The following is a 20,231-nucleotide window of genomic DNA, read 5'->3' on the forward strand; positions in this document are numbered from 1 at the left end:
CCAATTGGCGTAAAGTCTTGGGGCTCTGTTTTGCAGGAGATCGCGCGCAGGCTGCGCGCGCATCTCCTGCTTGGGGGGCGGAGCTCCGCCCCACCTTCAGTCTCCGAGCGGCTATTGCCGCTCGGGAGACTGTTAGACGGCGTGATCGCCGTCTATTTACTCTGTGCAGCGCTGCGATCAGCAGCAGCGCTGCACTGGAGACAGCCGTGTGACACGGCTGTCCCCCTGGGGGACAAGAGAGCAATCGGCTCTCATAGGCAGAAGCCTATGACAGCCGATCGCCGTAAATTGGCCGGCTGTGGGGAGGGAGGGAGCGAGGGAGGGAAGGGATTTAAAGGGTTTTTTTTTTTTTTTAAAGCGGCAACACAAATATTTATTAAAAAAAAATAAACATGGGGGGAGCGATCAGACCCCACCAACAGAGAGCTCTGTTGGTGGGGAGAAAAGGGGGGGGAATCACTCGTGTGCTATGTTGTGCGACCCTGCAGCTTGGCCTTAAAGCTGCAGTGGCCTTTTAAACTAAAATTAGCCTGGTCACTAGGGGGGTTTAGCCCTGCAGTCCTCAAGAGGTTAAAAGGAAACATCCATATCCCTCTCTGTTAAGGTTCCCTTTAAGGACCAGATGATCCCATTTCCTTGGTGATCTAGTGGTCCCTCCCCTTCAGATAATCCCTGGTGATCTAGTGTCCCCCCCCCCCCCTCTTACCTAAAACATTCCCTGGTAGACTAGTTGTCTCCCCTCTTTCCCCATGGAGAGATCAGAAGAAATGCTGAGTATTACTCGCCTCTCCCCCTTCTCCAGCAACGAGCAGGCATCGTGGTAGCCAACCCTGTACTTAAGCATGTACCGGGGTCCTGGCTTCATCAAGCCAGGCCGGTACATGCTTCACCAAGGGCTGGCTGCGATCTTCCATGGAATGTGGACAGATGAGGCACTTGTTTACCTTCATGATCACTAAGATCAGCGGCGATCCTAGAGATCGTGTGATCAGGAGCCAATCGGCACAGCTCCTGATCAACGCCAGGAGATTAAGCTGCGTGAGCACTCGGACCATGTTCAGTGAGATCTATGTCTTGTCAGAGGCTCACAGCCACAAGCACACTGTAGATTTCAACCACATTGGTCCTGAAAGGGTTAATATGCTGTCCCATCAGCCATTAATGTCTAAACCTCTGGTCACAAAAGGTCATAAACATGATTACTTCACTAAAATATAGTTAAAGCTCTTATTGCCCTCATAACCTGAAAAATCAAGGCCTTAATCCTTGTGAATTTAAAAGGAAGCCTCAGTGGACAGCAGAATGGAGGGTACCATTCGTATTTTCTTCTAAAATATGGCACTCGGCTGATGGTAAAGCTGCATTCCTTACGAGGTTAATTATCAGGTGACAGTTTATCACTAATCATAGTGCAGAGAAGCTGCTAGGCTGTGTGTGTTCAGTTGATTTTAGTTGGATCAACCAAAAACATACCATCAGTGCAGACGTTTTACAAAAGCAAATGTACAACAAAGCTTCATTGTGTTGATTTCAAATGACCAGTCAGGTGCTGGGATAAAAAAAATGGATGATTTCTGCATGCAGCATCTTTACAGTCATCACAGCGAAACTTCATTGCACTTTTACCTCAGTACTTCGCGACTCTGTTGGCAAAGGCTGCTTATCCAACAGCAGCATGGGACTCCCCTCCAGTCAATGGTTGTCCCTTAAAGGAGCGCACAATCTAATCCATACCATAGACATAGGTGCCACTAATTATACAGGTACAATCTTATTTCTATGTAATATGACAGAATACACAAACATCCATTTAAAGTACATTCATTTAGTTTACCCTTCTACTTCCATACTATTAGTAAGATTGTACAAAAGAGATTGTATCATTGGTGGGCACCTTTAAGCTACACTTGCACTGTAACTGAAGCCCCAGTTTAGTTGAACTCTACAGTACTCCTTAAAGGAGAAGAGAAACCTTTAAAGCAGAAAAGAGCAGACTACGAATGGAGAGCCTGTGGGGGAATGCCGAGACCGTGAGGAGACCGGATAGGCTTTATAGGACCCAGAGCCTTCCCTCTCCTTAGGTGAGTATCGGTTTTTTATTTCCACTTCAGATTCTCTTTAAAGTAAAACATTTCTTTGTTACAGCTCATACAAATCCTGCAATAAATCTGCAGTGTGTCTACTTCCTGCTTTCATGGAAGCAGACATGATGTTAACATCCTGTATTTACCAATTAGCTCTCTGTCGAGGCAGCCGAGATTCTGACACAGCTGAAGAGATCAAATTACAACTTGTGATTAGTCACAGAGGGAGAATTAAACAGGCTAAACTCTCTAAATACATACATGGTGCATTTCTCTATGCTTTCCTTCTGCCCTGTGCAAGAGTTCAGGTCCACTTTAAAGTGTGCTGGAGCTGTAACTGAGCCTGGGGACACGTGCACATGCTGAATTTTTTTGAATTCATGCCATGAGATAGCTGCCTCAACAGAGTTCTATCTGGCACATATGCAAGGCAAATTTTAGGGGGAGTGAGTATTTACTGCCTAATAAGTGCAGGAGATAATTACCTGAAGTCCTGTTTATACAAGTCTAGCAGCGTGCGGTCCTGTGAGACGTGCCCTAGTTTAACCAGCAACCCAATAAGATATATTACTGCTGCTATTTCTATTATTCATGGCTGCAGCTGATTGCATAGGCTGTCATTTCTGAATGAAGCACTATGGTCACTAAGATCTATATTTATTATAGAGTTTCCTGGACTTTATTGTATGTCTGCCCTTAAAGCGGAATATAACCCTGCATCTCAACTTTGCTCTAAAATATTATTTACAGCATATTATATGTAAAAAGCAGTTTTTTTTACTAGACCAGCATTGGAAGGGTTAAACACAGAGGTTTAAAGTTCCGTGGAGAGATATGCAGAAGTTCATATTGTTACATTCTATTTAGTTATATGTATCTATTGATAAATGTTACACACTCTTTGGCTGTCCTCCAGCTCCTTCTCAGTCAGAGAGAGTGAGTCACATTCAACACTTAGATACATTTATGTAAACAAAATGTATCTATTTCAGCTTCGGATGCGTCTGCAGAAATCTCCAGGAACTTTAAAGCCCTGTGTAACCCTTCCAATGCTGGTCTAGTAAAAAAAAAAATGCTGGTTGCATATAATATACTGTAAATAATGTTTTAGAGCAAAGTTGAAATGCAGGGTTATATTCTGCTTTAATGGTGTGTGACGTGTACTGCCCTAGAACTGGCAAGTTTTAACTTGTTCAATATCTGGTGCGCAGTTTATTACATACAGATTGTAAGCTCGCAAGGGCAGGGCTCTCACCCTTTTGTGTCATGGAATATTATTAATTTAATTGCTTGCACGCTGTTAGACATTTATACATTTTAGTCATCATGGCAAATTTGCTATTGTAATCAGCAGTTCTGTATTTTGTATCAGTGTGCATATCTGATGTATATCATTGTCTGTATCATTATGTATCCCTTGTTTGTTTTCTTACATTGTACAGCGCCACAGAATATGTTGGTGCTTTATAAATAAATAATAATAATACAGCTGGCTGAGGCAACATGCAAATTCCCTGGTGTGTAATGCCCCCCCCCCCCCTCCCCTGAACAGTTCCCTGTTGTCTAGGTGCCCCCTCCCTCACCTATATGGTTCCCTGGTGTCTAGTGACTCCCTCCCTCCCCCGTACAGTTCCCTGGTGTCTAGGTGCCCCCTCCCTCACCTATATGGTTCCCTGGTGTCTAGTGCTCCCCCCTTGTTTATACAGTTCCCGGGTGTCTAGGAGCCCCCTTCATCCCCTATACAGTTCCCTGGTGTAAAGGGGCCCACCCCCCTCCCCTATACAGTTCTGAGGTGTCTACTTGGTTCCTTTTCACACCCCTAAACACTTCCCTGGTGTCTATTGCTTTTCCCCTCCCTCCCCCATACAGCTTATTTGTTGATCTAGGGCCTCATCCCCAATATCCTCCAGCTTCCCTGGTTGTCTAGAGTGGGCCAGACATAATGCCCACCTCTTGCAGGCCAAATTTGATGTCTCTGTGGGCCAGAGTTTGACATGTATGGTTGTAGACTAGTGGTTCTCAAAGTTTTCTGGGTGAGGGCACTCCTGGCGATTTTGAATTTTGAAGATCTAACGCCGTTTCCTCGCCGCATCCTATCAACTGAAATTTACTATCCAATCAGAATTTTTAAACAATTTTTGCCATTGCATCACAGATAAGCGGCAGAATCCATCATAGTGATCAAATTTTCCCCCTGAAAAATTCACGAGTGTTTGTCCAGCTTTTAGACATACACAAGGTGTGTGCAGATAAAAAGGCATCTCACCAGGTAAGCCCACCTTGGGCCGGAGTATCACCTCGATGGTGGACTTGTCATAAATTTCTCTGCTGAATTTAATCTCTGCAGGTCCATAGACTCCAGCCAAAACTGAGGTGTCCCCTGTACAAACAGAACAGAAAATAGTGTCACTGAAGGATTTCTGTACCATTGGCGCTGAAAGGGTCATACTGCCCATATCACACCGACACCAGGCTGAAAGAGTGGATACTCATATCCAAGTTAAAAATCAGCGGCATTTTCAAATCTCAAGCTCACAGAAATTATTATCTCCTTCCTTGTACCTATGAAAGCGGGATTGTAAGCTATAAAATCAAATTCCGTTTACCCACTGTGCTCTGTTTATTATGTAGTCTACATGCAGTCTGCATTGCAAGCATTCCAATATAATCATAAATGTGTCTGATGTAATGAATCTTATCTTAGACTGGCTCTTTTCTTGTACATTGTTGGGAAGACGGAAGCTTAAGGCCATGTTATATTCCCTTCTTCCTTCCCACATTCCTGCTCCTTGCTGATTGGCTGAGGGCAGTTCAGTATGACATGAGGCGCAGAATGGAAATAGAAGATAAATCAACTCGCCCCTCTGAAGAAGCTGCTGAAATCCGATCTATGTTCATGTGTTTACAAAGCAAACCAGATATGACAGTGCAGTTTAGCATACACCATTTCAGGCAGAGGAGTAAAGGTGGAAACGACATTAAGATTGGCTTCTGTCTTTTGGTGGATGGAGAGGGTATGGTATGCGGCACAGAGTTTCCTGGATGCTGTATGGGGGACCAGGTCCTACCTGCCTCCTTCCCATTCTTCCCTATGGCAGGGGCATGTGGCCTAGATACATTTGGCACACTCCATTAAACCGGGCTGGTGTGATAAGGAAGGGTCCTTCGATAGAAAAGATGGTGTATTGGTGGCAGGTACTGTTCTGATGGCTACGTGTGGCATACTTAAAGGGAAGTGAGAGGAATACGGAGGCTCCCATTTTCATTCCCTTATAAACCATGCCAGTTGCCTGGTTATCATGCTGAGCTTTAGTCACACAACAGTGATCCTCTCTTCTGTGGCTGAACCTACAAAATGTATTCCAAATCCTCAGGTATACAGTTGAAGTTGGTCCTTTCTGAAATGTTATATTTTATCTATCACTTCAATCAGGAGGCAGAAACAGGGCACAGTGAGGAGAGCAGATAGCAGACAGAGACAGAACTCCAGCGGCTTGTTTGTATGTGACAAGTATAGGGATTTTTTTTATTATAGTATTTGTTAGATACATTTGTTGGCTACCTGGGCTCTGTAATTTTTATTTCATTTAGAGTTACCCTGTAGCAAAAAAAAAAAAAAAAGTGCCCCTGGGGGGAACTTGCCTTGGGAGGGGGAAGCCTCAGGATCCTAAAGAGGTTTCCACCTCCTCCTCAGCAGAGGCGATCCAGCGGTGGGAGCCCCAAAAGTCTGCTTGTTGGCACTGCATGTAGGTGCACCAGCGGCTTTTCACTCGGGGCTCCGGCAGAAACAGTGGAGCCCGGTCAGGTCCGTTGTACAGCGCAGGCTGTCTGTTCCAGCATAGTAGAGCAGACCCAATTGGGCTCAGCTATTTCCACTGGAGCCCAAGCAGAAAGACGCTATAGTGTCAGCACAGGCAGGCCACCATTATAGTTTGTTCAGTTGTGCCAGTGCTGGATCGGGCTGGCTGAGGACGTAGGAAGCCTCATTAGGATCCAGAGGCTTCCCCCTCCCAAGGCATCTGTTTAATAGAGGTGGCCCGAACCGTTCGCCTGGCGAATCTCTGTGTCCTGTACTACTTCCGGGTCGCTATGACCCAGAGTAGTACGCCTGCGCTGGCCCGGCGGTGCGCGTCCTATATTGCGCGCCTGTTGCCGGCACTCTCTGCGCATGAGCGTGACATCACTCATGACGTCACGCACAAGCGCAGAAAGTGCCCGGCAACAGGCGCGTGATCTAGGACGCTCACCGCCGGGCCAGCGTAGGCGTACTACTCTGGGTCATAGCGACCCGGGAGTATTACAGGACACAGAGAAACTGAGATGTTCGCGACAACTGTACTGTTTAATAGCGTATTCTCTTTAACCTCCTTGCCGGTTATCCCGAACACAGTTCGGGGTAACCTGCGCAGGAGGATTTCTCAGGCCCCGCTGGGCCGATTTGCATAATTTTTTTTTCCTACACGCAGCTAGCACTTTGCTAGCTGCGTGTAGTACGCGATCGCCGCCGATTCGCCGCTACCCGCCACCCCCCCCCCCCAGGGCCCCTGCGCAGCCTGGCCAATCAGTGCCAGGCAGCGCTGAGGGGCGGATCGGGATTCCCTCTGACGTCACGACGTCCATGACGTCATCCCGCCCGGTCGCCATGGCGACCGGGGAAGCCCTGCAGGAAATCCCGTTCTCAACTGGATTTCCTGCATACTCTGATCGCCGAAGGCGATCGGAGTGGGTGGGGGGATGCCGCCGCTCAGCGGCTATCATGTAGCGAGCCCTGGGCTCGCTACATGATTTAAAAATTTTTTTTTTTTTAAAAGTGCGGCGCTGCCTCCTTGCCGGATTTTTTCGAACGGCAAGGAGGTTACTAGCTCAGTCAGGGAGATATTTGTTGGTTTTTGCAGTGTGCGGCGCTAGTCTATGGGGATTCCCACCGAGTCCACTAAAGTACTTTGGTCACGTCCACTAATTTGAAAGGAATAGGTAACCCTGCACTATTGCTGAAATTGCACACCAGGACCCTCGTCCAAAGCCTTCGGCTGCTGGGTTTGGGAAACTTTACTAAACCTATTCGGATGGTAGTGTGGGCAGCGTTTCCTGCTGGGTGCACTATTTCTTACAAACTAGTGGACGCATCCATATTGCCATGAGTAGGAAGCGGCAGTGGGTCCCTTCAGCTAGACTGGCACCCTACTTTCTTCCAATTGTGATACACAAGTAGGAAATAAGAACAGCTATTATTGCTTTGATGAATCTGCCCTAATGTTTTGAAGAGATAACTATTTTCCAAATAAAAAACTGTTCACCATTTTTGTAAATAGACCCCTGTGTACACGGAGCACTTCCAACATGTCTTTGTTTAGAGCAGTGACAACTGTCTGTAGCAACCAGATTCCCCTGTGGTAACATATTTTGCATCCTATAGGACAGGGGTAGGGAACCTATGGCTCTGGAGCCAGATGTGGCTCTTTTGATGGCTGCATCTGGCTCACAGTTAGGGGTTGATTCACTAAGCTATGCTGCTCAAGCAGCGCAAGTAAAATTTTCAAAGTAGGCACGCTACTGCTGTATCATGCACTACTAACTTACTCAAGCTCCTGCCAAAACTAACAGCCACTTCAATTGTTCAACCCTGGATCATGTCAGGTCCAGAGACTTTGTAGAACGAGATCCCTGCACTTTCATTGTCCCAATAAGCTGCCTGTCACTTGACAGACAGCCTATTGGGCCAAAGTGTGGGGATCTCGTCCTACAAAGTGAATCAACCCCCAAGTCAGCTAGCTAATTGTACGAGCTGTTAGTCGGTATTCCTCCTGTCTGGCTCTCAGGGAAATTGCTGATGTTGCTGAAACCCAAGATAAGCTGAAGACGTGTCTGACACTTCCACTGCCCTGAGGATCAACTGTATACACATCACCATGGCAACAGGAACTTGAGCCCTCTGCAGCGCACGCGCACTGTCCCAGTTTGAAACATATGGTATGGCTGTCACAGAATTACATTTTAAAATATGTGGCATTTATGGCTCTCTCAGCCAAAAAGGTTTCTGACCCCTGCTAAAGGAGAAGGTTAGTATTAGGCAGAGGACAGGGGATAGTGCTAGGCAGATGATGGGTGAGGGTAGTTTTAGGCATAGGCTAAGGTAGTTTGGTTTTAGGCACAGGATGGATGAAGGGTAGATTTAGGCACAAGACAGGTGAAGGATGGTTTTAGGCACAAGATAAGGTAGGTTAGGCATGGGGTGGGTGGAGGGTAGTTTTAGGCACTGAATAGGGTAGGTTGGGCATGAAATAGATGTAGGGTAGCTTTAGGCACAGGATAGGTTAGGTTAGGCATGAAATAGATGTAGGGTAGCTTTAGGCACAGGATAGGTTAGGCATGAGATGGGGGTAGGGTAGTTTTAGGCACAGGATAGGGTAGCTTAGGCATGGGATAGGTGGAGGGTACATTAGCATTAGGCAGAAAGGTTGAAAACATCATGTAAAACAACAAAATGTTTGAGGTTGCAAATTCTGCCAAAGTTGCATGTATTTTCACCACACCCCCACACACTCCTGCAGGAAGCTGACCGGTACCACAGCCGGAGCAGCAGCCATTACCCTGCATGAAGGTAGCGGAGCCATCCGGCCGGCTAAGCAAGCTCTGCTCACACCCGATCTCCCGCAACAGTGCCTCCGCAGCCTCCATCCCGCTTCACTCAACATGTGCGGTACACTTCCGGTTCCGGGGTCCTCCGAAGCCTAAGCTGCCTCCCAAGCCGCCGGTATGCAGCCAACGTAATAGGTGGCGAATATTTCTGCTAGATGAGAAGAGCCATTAGAGATGATGCTTGCTGTAAATTTCAGCTAGTAATGATTTAGCGGCGTCTGCCGGGGTCCTTAGGGGAGGCAGGCGGCCAGGGCAGGCTGAGGAAAGATGGCTGCGCTGAGGGCACTGCTCAGGATCCGATCTCCGGCTGGATGGAGGGGAATAGTGGGAAGACAGGTGAGGGGGTCCTCTATGGCTGCTCCCTGCCTCATACTGACACTGCACACAGGCAGGCCTGCTCTGCATCTGCACATAGATAGCCATAGGCAGGAAATCACAGACCTGCAGATCTCCGTTTACAGTCAGATCACTGGATAGTTTCATTATTGTCATTATTCGATATGGCAGAGGTTCTGAAGTGTTTCATTGACGTGATTTTGGAATTACACCATCTGCCAAACGAGCTATTCTATTTGAATTTAGTTATTTGAAATAATAAGCTATCCATTCACATCATTTTTTTTATTGAATGAATAAAACACTTGAAGTTCATCTTCTTCAAATTGAGAAGGATATGGATTTTTCCTTTTAAAATATTACCAGTTGCCTGACTGTCCTGCTAAGCATGTGTCTCTAACAGGGTCAACTGCTAAGGACATGACACAGACGTTAATTCAAAGCCTGTATGCAGCGATTTAGAATAACGCTATCTGTCAGAATGCAGAGATGTGAACAGGCCCATAGACTTTGAGCTGACATGCAGAATAATTTTACAACGCCTTTCACACTGCATCAGTTGCGTTGCAGAATAATTCTGCATGTCAACTCACTGCCCATACACTTCTATGGGCCTGTTCATAGTACTGCGTTGTAACAGATTGCGTTATCCTAACTCGCTGCATGCAGGCTTTGAACGTCTTTATCCAGTCTCCATTGCAGTTCACACACTTGCGATATGCAACACGCAGTGTGAATCCAGCTGATGTATTTATAGATTTTGGACAGATTATCGGTTAGAAGTAATGATCAGGAGTGCATTTTCTTTTTTTTTAGATTAGGCAGTGGGTTGATAACTGTCAGTGTAGTTTTATTTACAAATTAAAGGTTATATCTCCTTTGTGCTGTTTTTCATAATTTGTGGGAATCAGAGTTGGTAAACTATTTTTCCTTTTGATTTCTGGCAGATTAGATCAGTATGCAAAACTGCTAGAAATCGGTGCCCTAGTGGGCCTGTCCGATCAGATTTGATGGAAAATCTCAATTGGGACAGGGGGGATGATACATTTTTAGTGATTGTCGTGTCTAAGAGAAGAAAATAAATTTGGCAGCCTCTTTATTCTTCTCACTACAGTTGTCCTTTAAGAAGGATATAGAGATCTGATATAAGTTGATATGGTTAGCTGTGAGCCAGTTCTCTGTGGCAGTATGGCGTTGTTAGGTGGCTGCAGGTATCTAGGGGTGGCAGTGGTACAGCTCTGTTCTTCAACACTACCTGAGTGGATAGCGATCACCTACAGGCGTGACATGCAGCAGTTTTCTTTGTGGCGGTTATTGCTGATGGATCAGCAAAGCTCTAATTTTCTGTGATCACATCCTGTTTTAGCACATGATCATGACTAGCAAATCAGAGACTTGCATATCTATCAAGTGACCAAACTGATCAGATGATTCTCCATGAGTTCTCCTAGTCAGGACAACAGGTGGATCCCCATTTGATGGGTGGCCATGCTGTGAGGGTTAGCTAAGCATGTGAACTTGCCTGCATTCTACATACATTTTATAACAGTAGGCGTTCTGGATGGATTCATTAAGGTTTGGATAGTCAACTGAGATTCACTAAAATTGGGATCACCCTACAGAGATTTACTAAAACGATGATATCCAACATAAATGTACTATAACTGTAATACCCTCCGGAGATTCACTAATAGTCCAGTACCCTGCAAAGATTCACCAAGCAAGGTTATACAAGCACTGTAGAACAATTTATGTTCTTTTGAATGGACTTTTAGGGCTCATTCACACTACAAGAGCTTTTCTGAGCGCTTTGTGATTTTAGAAGCCCTTGCTAGTATCCTATATGTGTGTGTTCACACTGGAGCAATGTGATTATTTTTTTTTAAATCCCCCATAGGTTTTTGCATTAGCAAAAACCTTTCAAATCTCTAGTGCTTAAAAAAGCTTTTGTAGTGTGAAGCAGCCCTTATTGAGGTTCTAAGAGCAACAGCCCTGGTGTAAATGAAGAACTATCTGTACTGGAAAACATTGTCTAATCACTTTTATGTTATTCTTGAAAGTAAAACTTAAGGCGCGTACACGCCTGATTTATTCAAACGACCCGACGTGGAGTGACCGTTCTAGCAACAGTTTCCGTGTATGTACAGTCTGTCGGCAGTCCGTGGGCCGTCAAAACCAGCCTTATCAGCCTGCCGACAGACTGTACACACACGGAAACTGTCGCTAGAACGGCCGGGGCGGGTCGTTTGAATAAATCAGGCGTGTGTACGCGCCTTTAGGATGGTTGTCAGCTGTGTAAGGCATCTGAGTATTAGCATTCAAATCGCCTAGCATGTACAGTGGTGTGAAAAACTATTTGCCCCCTTCCTGATTTCTTATTCTTTTGCATGTTTGTCACACTTAAATGTTTCTGCTCATCAAAAACCGTTAACTATTAGTCAAAGATAACATAATTGAACACAAAATGCAGTTTTAAATGATGGTTTTTATTATTTAGTGAGAAAAAAAACTCAAAACCTACATGGCCCTGTGTGAAAAAGAAATTGCCCCCTGAACCTAATAACTAGTTGGGCCACCCTTAGCAGCAATAACTGCAATCAAGCGTTTGTGATAACTTGCAACGAGTCTTTTACAGCGCTCTGGAGGAATTTTGGTCCACTCATCTTTGCAGAATTGTTGTAATTCAGCTTTATTTGAGGGTTTTCTAGCATGAACCGCCTTCTTAAGGTCATGCCACAACATCTCAATAGGATTCAGGTCAGGACTTTGACTAGGCCACTCCAAAGTCTTCATTTTGTTTTTCTTCAGCCATTCAGAGGTGGATTTGCTGGTGTGTTTTGGGTCATTGTCCCGCTGCAGCACCCAAGATCGCTTCTGCTTGAGTTGACGAACAGATGGCCGGACATTCTCCTTCAGGATTTTTTGGTAGACCGTAGAATTCATGGTTCCATCTATCACAGCAAGCCTTCCAGGTCCTAAAGCAGCAAAACAACCCCAGACCATCACACTACCACCACCATAATTTACTGTTGGTATGATGTTCTTTTGCTGAAATGCTGTGTTTCTTCTACGCCAGATGTAACGGGACACGCACCCTCCAAAAAGTTCACAAGGTCCACAAGGTATTTTCCCAAAAGTCTTGACAATCATTGAGATGTTTTTAAGCAAAATTGAGACGAGCCTTAATGTTCTTTTTGCTTAAAAGTGGTTTGCGCCTTGGATATCTGCCATGCAGGCCGTTTTTGCCCAGTCTCTTTCTTATGGTGGAGTCGTGAACACTGGCCTTAACTGAGGCAAGTGAGGCCTGCAGTTCTTTAGATGTTGTCCTGGGGTCTTTTGTGACCTCTCGAATGAGTTTTCTCTGCGCTCTTGGGGTAATTTTGGTCTGCCGGCCACTCCTGGGAAGGTTCATCACTGTTCCATGTTTTTGCCATTTGTGGATAATGGCTCTCACTGTGGTTCGCGGGAGTCCCAAAGCTTTAGAAATGGCTTTATAACCTTTACCAGACTGATAGATCTCAATTACAGTACTTTTGTTCTCATTAGTTCCTGAATTTCTTTGGATCTTGGCATGTCTAGCTTTTGAGGTGCTTTTGGTCTACTTCTCTGTGTCAGATAGCTCCTATTTAAGTGATTTCTTGATTGAAACAGGTGTGGCAGTAATCACGCCTGGGAGTGACTACAGAAATTGAACTCAGGTGTGATAAACCAAAGTTGAGGTATTTTTTAACAAAGGGGGGCAATCACTTTTTCACACAGGGCCATGTAGATTTAGAGTTTTTTTTAACTCACTAAATAATAATAATCGTCATTTTAAACTGCATTTTGTGTTCAATTATGTTATCTTTGACTAATAGTTAACGGTTTTTGATGAGCAGAAACATTTAAGTGTGACAAACATGCAAAAGAATAAGAAATCAGGAAGGGGGCAAATAGTTATTCACACCACTGTATGTTTATTTTTTTATTATGGAGAGGGTAGGAGATGTTATGGTGTGTGGGGTGACAGTAGGAGACTCCATGTTGATTAATGGAGTATAAAATACATTTAGGTAGACTGCAGTTTGGCTAAGCAGGTTGTGCTTAAAGCACACTTGACTCGAGGTAAAGCTACATAAGCTAAGCACAGGGTTAGGTTCATGCTGGATCCACATACCTCTATGTGTAGTCCATTCCTCCCTTTGCTCCCCCCAGTCCCTGTAATCAATAATTCAATTACTTAAAAAAAATTACCCATGAGCCATTGCTACTGTCTGAAAATGCCTTGGCTCTCTGAAAACCTGTGGGCGAGGCTTGTTTAGTTTATAGAAAATAAGAGTATTAAAACAAAAACAAAAAAGTATTTGGCTTGAGGCATGCCCTATAAACAATAGGAAAGGAACACAACTATGCAATGAGTAAAAGTTCATCTCGGATCCACTTTAAAGTCATATTTTTAGAAAGGAAGAGGCAGGCTTGGTGCTATGTTTCCTCCTATCACCCTCCCATTCCCTCTTTCTTAAGAGGAGGAAATGAGAGGGAACATTACAGCAAGTCTGCCTCTTCCTGTCTGAAACATTGACTTAAAGGATATTTGATCTGAAGGTAGAAGGATAACTGAGCACAGAGGTAGGTTAGTATCGCAGGTACATACCTCTGTGCCTTATACTTTTGTCCTCCGTGTTCCCTGTTAAAGAGAGAGAGAGGCTTGCTTGCTGCATTAGATCGTCCCTTCCCCACCCTTATCATTCACCCCCCTTTACTGCCCCTTCACCACCCTAGTAAGTTTGCTCCCATGTTTCCCCTAATCCCTGGACATCCACTTTGGGTACCAATGAAGCGTTGACCTGGGAAGTTCTTTCGGTGTCAGCACCACTTTGGCGATGGAGTTGCCGATGTTTGGAGCAGAGCCACGGCTGAATGGGACAATGGAGGGAGGAAAGAAGATGGTGAAATGAATCTGCAGGGGGTAAGTATTGTGCTAGTTTGTTTTCATTGTATCTGTTCGGGTCAGGTATTCTTTCAGCCGAAAGCCAGATTTTCAAGGAGTGATTACAGAGACTGTGGGAATGAGGACAGGAACAGACAACACAGAGAGGTATGTAGATCAAGCATGAACTTACCTCTGTACTTACCTTAGGTAGCTTTGCTTCCGGTCAGGTATCTTAAAACTTTGTGGGGAACCCAGCTGTACAGAAAAGTAATTTGTTTAAATTAAAGAGACACTGAAGCGAGACTAAATCTCGCTTCAGCTCTCATATATAGCAGGGGCACGTGTGCCCCTGCTAAAACGCAGCTATCCCGCGGCTAAACAGGGGTCCCTTCACCCCCAACCCACCCCCCGCAAAAGTTGGTCGCAAAGTTGGTTGTGGACTTTGCTTCCTGGAGGCAAGGGCTAACGGCCGCAGCCCTGCCTCCAGTCGCGTCTATCAGATGCGCATCGCCGCCTCTCCCCCTCCCCTCTCAGTGAAGGAAGACTGAGAGGGGCGGGGGAGAGGCGGAGATACGCGCTGACAGACGCGCGTGGGGCAGGGCTGCGGCGGTTAGTCCTGCCCCAATGCGGAAGCGCTCCCCCGCATTACGGAGGGGATTTGGGGGGACAGGGACCCCCGTTAAGCCGCGGGATAGCGGCGTTTTAGCATATATGAGGTCTGAAGCGAGATCTATTCTCGCTTCAGACTCTCTTTAAGTAGTGACCATTGTCTATCTGGATTTAGCTATAAAAACATGAGGCGTGACTGAAATACAGGCAGGGTCCTACAGGCCTTGATGTGCTGATGGTGACACTGCTTGGCGTGGTTATGCAGCTTCTGTTTGTGCTATGGACAAAAGAGGAGGGGCCTCAGGTGAGTACCAGCAGGGCCTGTTCTTCCATTAGGGCAAATTGGGCAATTGCCCAGGTTCTAAGCACCTGTAGTGGCATCACTTTGGGGATGGGAGGGGTGAGGCACGCATCAGGTGTCCCCATCGTAGGGGTGACACTCAAGGGTTAAAGAGGAGCTGTCAGCCATACTATCTCAGAAAAAAACCCACCACATATATAAGTAGATAAATACTTGCTCTACTTACATAACATATGTATTACACTGTCCACATTTTGATTTTAGTGATTTTTCTACAGTAAAAAAAGAGAAAATCCTTCTTAGCATTTCCCATTTTAACTGTGGTTATTTTGAAGCCAATCCTGATGTAATTTCCTCCCTTATTCTCTGCCTGATTGTGTATACATTGCCCACCCTCCACTATAGAAAGTGAATTGTCTCAGCATGAGACATATTGGCCAATCAGAGAAGAACAGAGGGGTGGGAGGGAAAAACAGGAGGGAAAGAGGCTTCAGCCAATCAGGCTGCATTAGTTTAGTCTGAGGGGAAAGTAGAGAAGCAAAAAAGGATAACCCAGCAAGTCCTGCAACTTCCTTTGTGTGTACCAAATTAAAGGATACCCAAAGTGACGTGTGACACGATCAATAAACATGGGTATGTACAGTGCCAAGCACACTAATAACTATGCGGTGTTCCTTTTTTTCTTTCTCTGCCTGAAAGAGTTCAATATCAGGTATGTAAGTGGCTGACTCTGTCCTGACTCAGACAGGAAGTGACTACAGTGTGACCCTCACTGATAAGAAATTCCAACTATAAAACACTTTCCTAGCAGAAAATGGCTTCTGAGAGCCTTAAAGATATAAAAAGGGTCAATAGTTCATAGATTTTAGCTCTGGCATACTTCAATGAATGTGTCATTGAGCAAAAACAATAAAACAGTTAAAACTTAAAAAGTAGAGTTAAACATAAAATAAAACTGTGGAATATCTTAAAAAGTCATTTTTAGGAGAAGTAAGATATATACAATTGTTTATTTCATTAGTTTATTTTCGCATCGGGTGTCCTTTAAGAGTCCGGTAAACTGGGGAATGATCATTTATCAACAAGAAAAGTAATAGTGATTTTAACTTTTTAATTGCCTGGTTAGCATCCTTATTAGGACTGTGGAATCAGAGTCGGATCCATTTTGGGTACCCGGAGTTGGAGTCACATGATTTTTGTACCGACTCCACAGCCCTAATCCTTATCTCCTGTTTACCAGATAAACGCAATAATTGATTTTTGATTTTATGCCCGACAGTTAATGCAGAGTAAGCACAGCAGACCATAATACCTCACCTATTTAACCAGCACACTGCTTGTTGTTCCTTCCTCAGCGTGTCCGTCAGTGTTTATGGCTCCCTTTGCGGCGTCTCTGCCCCCGTGATTCGCCGGCATGTTACACCAGTGCATACATGCCTGTGAGGAACGGAGAAGAGGCGTCAGCAGTAGACTGGGGTGTGCTGAGTAAGGAAGGAAGAGGAAGCAGGGTGCAGGACAGGTGAGACATCGCACTCCACTGTGCTTCCTCTGCATTGTTGGGGGAGGCAAAGACCACCTAATGCTGCATTCTGCTGCTGCAAAAGATTGCTTGCTGCTGCAAACTGGCAATTCCTCACAGAATGCCAATCAGCAGCACTCACCGAGGCCAAGCAGAGGCTGGCTAGTGAGAAGAGCCAGTGCTGCAGAGGCAGGGAGTGTATTCTATGCAGCTTACAGCCAGAAAGTGCGGCATAAACCCAACACTGCATTACTTTAATAACATTAAATTACTGAAAGACTTGTGCAGCATTAATCTAGGTCATTTTGCTTATTAATGGGAGTTGGTACAAGCAGCAAGTTTTTCGTCTTCATACATAGACTGTTGTGTGTGGGCCCGGGAGCCTCAAATTGCAGAACAGTCTAGTTGGGCTTCAGTCACAGGGTTCAGTTATCATGTCTGAGGGAAGAATTCACATTGACACAGTAGCTAATCACATTGCTCCTTTCCCTCACAGACCTGAGAAGAGAAAGCTTCTTATTGGATGCCATGGTCAGCACAGACGGTCCAATACTATTTTTCCACTCGGAACACTCATGAATGATAATGCTTAGGAGTCAAGTGCTGGGCCTGCAATGAGACATATTGCAGACGCAAATCAACAGGTCACTATTCCTCTGAAACGGGTGTCAAAACTCAAATATAGAGCTGGATAAAAAACTGGGACTAAATTGCAGGCCAACTTCGATGTCTAGTGCCCCCCCCACCCACCCACCCTGGAGTCCAATGGCCCTGAACCCTCCCCTATACAGTTTACTGGTGTCTAGCGGTCCTCCCTCCCCTATACAGTTCTCTGGTGTGTAGTGGTTATCCCTCCCCTTTACAGATCCCTGGTGTCTATCTAGTGATCCTCTCTTCCTTATACAGTTCTCTGGTGTTTAGTGGTTATCCCTCCCCTTTACAGATCCCTGGTTTCTTGTGGTCCTCCATTCCTCCCCTATACAGTTCCCTGGTGTCTAGTGGTCTTCCCTCCTTTCACTATACAGTTCTCTGGTGTCTAGTGGGCCTCCCTTACCCCCCCCCCCCCTCATACAGTTCCCTGGTGTCTAGTGCTCATCCCTATACAGTTCTCTGGTGTCTAGTGGTCCTCCCTTACCCCCCTCCCCCATACAGTTCCCTGGTGTCTAGCGGTCCTCCTTCCTTCCACTATACAGTTCTCTGGTGTCTAGTTCTCCTCCCTCCTTCCACTGTACAGTTCTCTTGTGTCTAGGCCAGCTACAATACAAAATCAAAATTACTCTTACGGGTCGAATATAATTCCTGTTGGGGCTAAATTTGACCTACGGGCCAGAGTTTGACACCACTTCTCCAAAACAAGCTTGCATTGCATTATCAGAGACAGAAGTATGCTACAGTGGGCTAATATGGCATGTTTCCACTCCTTGGGAATATTAGTCATAGCCATGGCCAATAGGCATGGTAAAATCATAAGAAGTGGACTTGTCTATTAAAATGTCTGAAAGATCCATGGGGCTGATTTCTCAAGACCATTGTAAAGAAGGATGGAGCAGTAGCAACCAGTCAGAATACTTATTTCAGAGTTGATACCTGATTGGTTGGTCTACTTTTTGCACCAACTTTCTTTGCATCCGTCTTTATGAACCAGCCTGTTTGTGTTACTTATGGCACCCAATCAGCGTTTCACTTTCATTTTCAACATCCAATGGTAAAGTACAGCTACAAGCTGATTGGCTGCTTTGAGCCTTAAGCTGGCCATACACTGGCCCGATTTGCGGCCGTTTCGACAGCAGATTCGATCACTGGGACCAATTGTTTGCAGTAAACGCACCCGCCGATTCCGATTTCCTCCCGAAATTGGATCGGTCCGACGATCGCGCTGTGCGGAAAAATACCGTCGATCGCCCGCGGGTAGGGAGCGCGTCGCTAGCGGTATCCGATCAGGTATACATTATTTGACGCTGGCTCCCGGGCATCTTCTCCGCGCTGCGCCGCTCTGTTCCTGCTTCCATCCCAGCGTACATTAACTTCCTGTGTCACGGCAGTGACCAGGAAGTTAAAATAGAGGGCGCTCTATTTGAACTTCCTGGTCACGGAGTGACACAGTGTACGCTGGGATGCGGTGCAGGGTGCAGCGCGGATAAGGAGCCAGCTTTAGGTAATGTATACGGGGGGGGGGAGGCAGGCGGCAGGAGCAGCTCAACAGATTGTGATCGGTTTCAGGCTGAAACCGATTCACAATCTGTTTGCAGTAAAGGCAGCCATACGATCCCTCTCTGATCAGATAGGGATCTGTCAGCTGGTCGATCTAATGGCAAATCGACCAGTGTATGGCTACCTTTAGTGATTTTATTTTTCCTCTTTAGACCCCTTGATTGAAAAATCCCCTGGTTTAAATGTGTTTCCTGGAACAGCGTAGCTGAGTTCACCAGAGAATAACAAACCACTCAGTATCCTGCCACCAGATTACCCACTAAATGTGAGCAGTATTATTCTAACTCTGTGATCCATGAGGTCCTATAGAGAGTGGTGCTGAAGGGTGACATTGCATAGAGCTATACAGCTGCATGATTAGCAGAAGGTCAGCAAACAATGTGAGGAGGCTTGCCTGCAGAGCTGATTGCTGATTGGCTGGCTCTGGGGGAGTAGAGAAGGCTGGTATTTCTGGTTCGACCCTTCTTCTGGTAAAACAGCAGCGTGCATTGTAAACTGCAACTGCTGGAAATAACGTATCAGTCTACAGTGTGCATGACTGGGGAGTGATTGTGTTGTGTGTACGTTTGTGTGTACGTGTGTGTGTAAAATATATTATGGGTCCAGGAGTCAGTAATGTGCCCAATAAAGGAACTGGGGGGAAATTATAGGAGCTAATTCCTTGCAGTGTTCCCCAACCCTGTCCTCAGGCCCACCAACAGTGCATGTTTTGTAAAAATCCACAGAGGTAGTTAATCAGCTCTTCTGCAACACTAAATTACCTCACCTGTGAAGGTTTGTGGATTCCTGCAAAACATGTACTGTTGGTGGGTCTTTAGGACAGGTTTGGGGAACTCTGCTTGAAAGGATACCTGAAGTGAGAGACATATGGACACGCCATCTCCCCAGGTGGTTCCTGCTGAACGGCCTGATAGCCTGGCCGAGTTGCACATGCGCGTCCATATCACTCTCCTGTTGCCCAGAGCGTACTGGGCCTGCGCAGTAGTTACTATGAGAGAGAGTGGACCGCAATGCAGGGAGACACGTAAATGTGAAAGGGGGGATTCCTCTCGCCTGCACATTCAAAAGCTGTGAAAGGAGCAGCTGTGGTCAGGGATCTTTATGAGGAGCCTGTACAGCAGTTATTGGATGATAATCGCTAAATCACTAAATAACCTGGACCCTGGATACATGGAAGAAGTGTTACAGCTGTGTAGCAATCCCTGCAATCTCAGATCCACAGGCTCTAATAATCTAGTCTTCTGTCATGCTGCTCCTACGTTTTGGAACTCCTTACCTCAGCAGGTCAGGACAGCTCCATCCCTGGATGTGTTTAAATCCAGACTGAAAACCCACCTGTTCAGTTTGGCATTTGCAGACATATAACTTTTGTTGTGTGAATACTTCATCCTACTACCAATTACTGAATCTGAGAGAGCCTAAGCGCTTTGAGTTCTATGGAAGAAAAGCTTTATAGAAATGTTATTGTATTGTATAATCGCAGGGTTTCATGGAAAAAGTTGAATGTACCATCAAGCTATCTGATTTTAGCCTTGCCTCATTGATCACTGTACATACCCTCCTCCGTGACTAACGTAAAAAGCGTACATGAAGTGACGTGACCAGATGAGATGAACATAT

The 20,231-nt window shown here is 45.6% G+C and overlaps 2 protein-coding genes across 2 annotated transcripts in view; one reads left to right on the forward strand and one right to left on the reverse strand.

The window, feature by feature from the left end:
• The window catches only part of EXOSC5 (exosome component 5), a 36,183-nt gene extending 27,370 nt beyond the window's left edge, over nucleotides 1-8,813 (reverse strand). The window contains exons 1-2 of the mRNA XM_068250642.1: nucleotides 8,675-8,813; nucleotides 4,351-4,464 (exon numbers count right to left, since the gene is read on the reverse strand). Of these exons, the coding sequence (XP_068106743.1) occupies nucleotides 4,351-4,464; nucleotides 8,675-8,762 (202 nt within the window). The 5' untranslated portion in view covers nucleotides 8,763-8,813. The remainder of the gene's footprint in view (nucleotides 1-4,350; nucleotides 4,465-8,674) is intronic.
• Nucleotides 8,814-8,879: 66 nt separating this feature from the next.
• Nucleotides 8,880-20,231, forward strand: part of BCKDHA (branched chain keto acid dehydrogenase E1 subunit alpha) — a 40,868-nt gene continuing 29,516 nt past the window's right edge. Inside the window, exon 1 of the mRNA XM_068250641.1 lies at nucleotides 8,880-9,059. Within this exon, the coding sequence (XP_068106742.1) occupies nucleotides 8,991-9,059 (69 nt within the window). The 5' untranslated portion in view covers nucleotides 8,880-8,990. The remainder of the gene's footprint in view (nucleotides 9,060-20,231) is intronic.

Source organism: Hyperolius riggenbachi, chromosome 8, assembly GCF_040937935.1.
Source record: "Hyperolius riggenbachi isolate aHypRig1 chromosome 8, aHypRig1.pri, whole genome shotgun sequence".
Taxonomy (NCBI): domain Eukaryota; kingdom Metazoa; phylum Chordata; class Amphibia; order Anura; family Hyperoliidae; genus Hyperolius; species Hyperolius riggenbachi.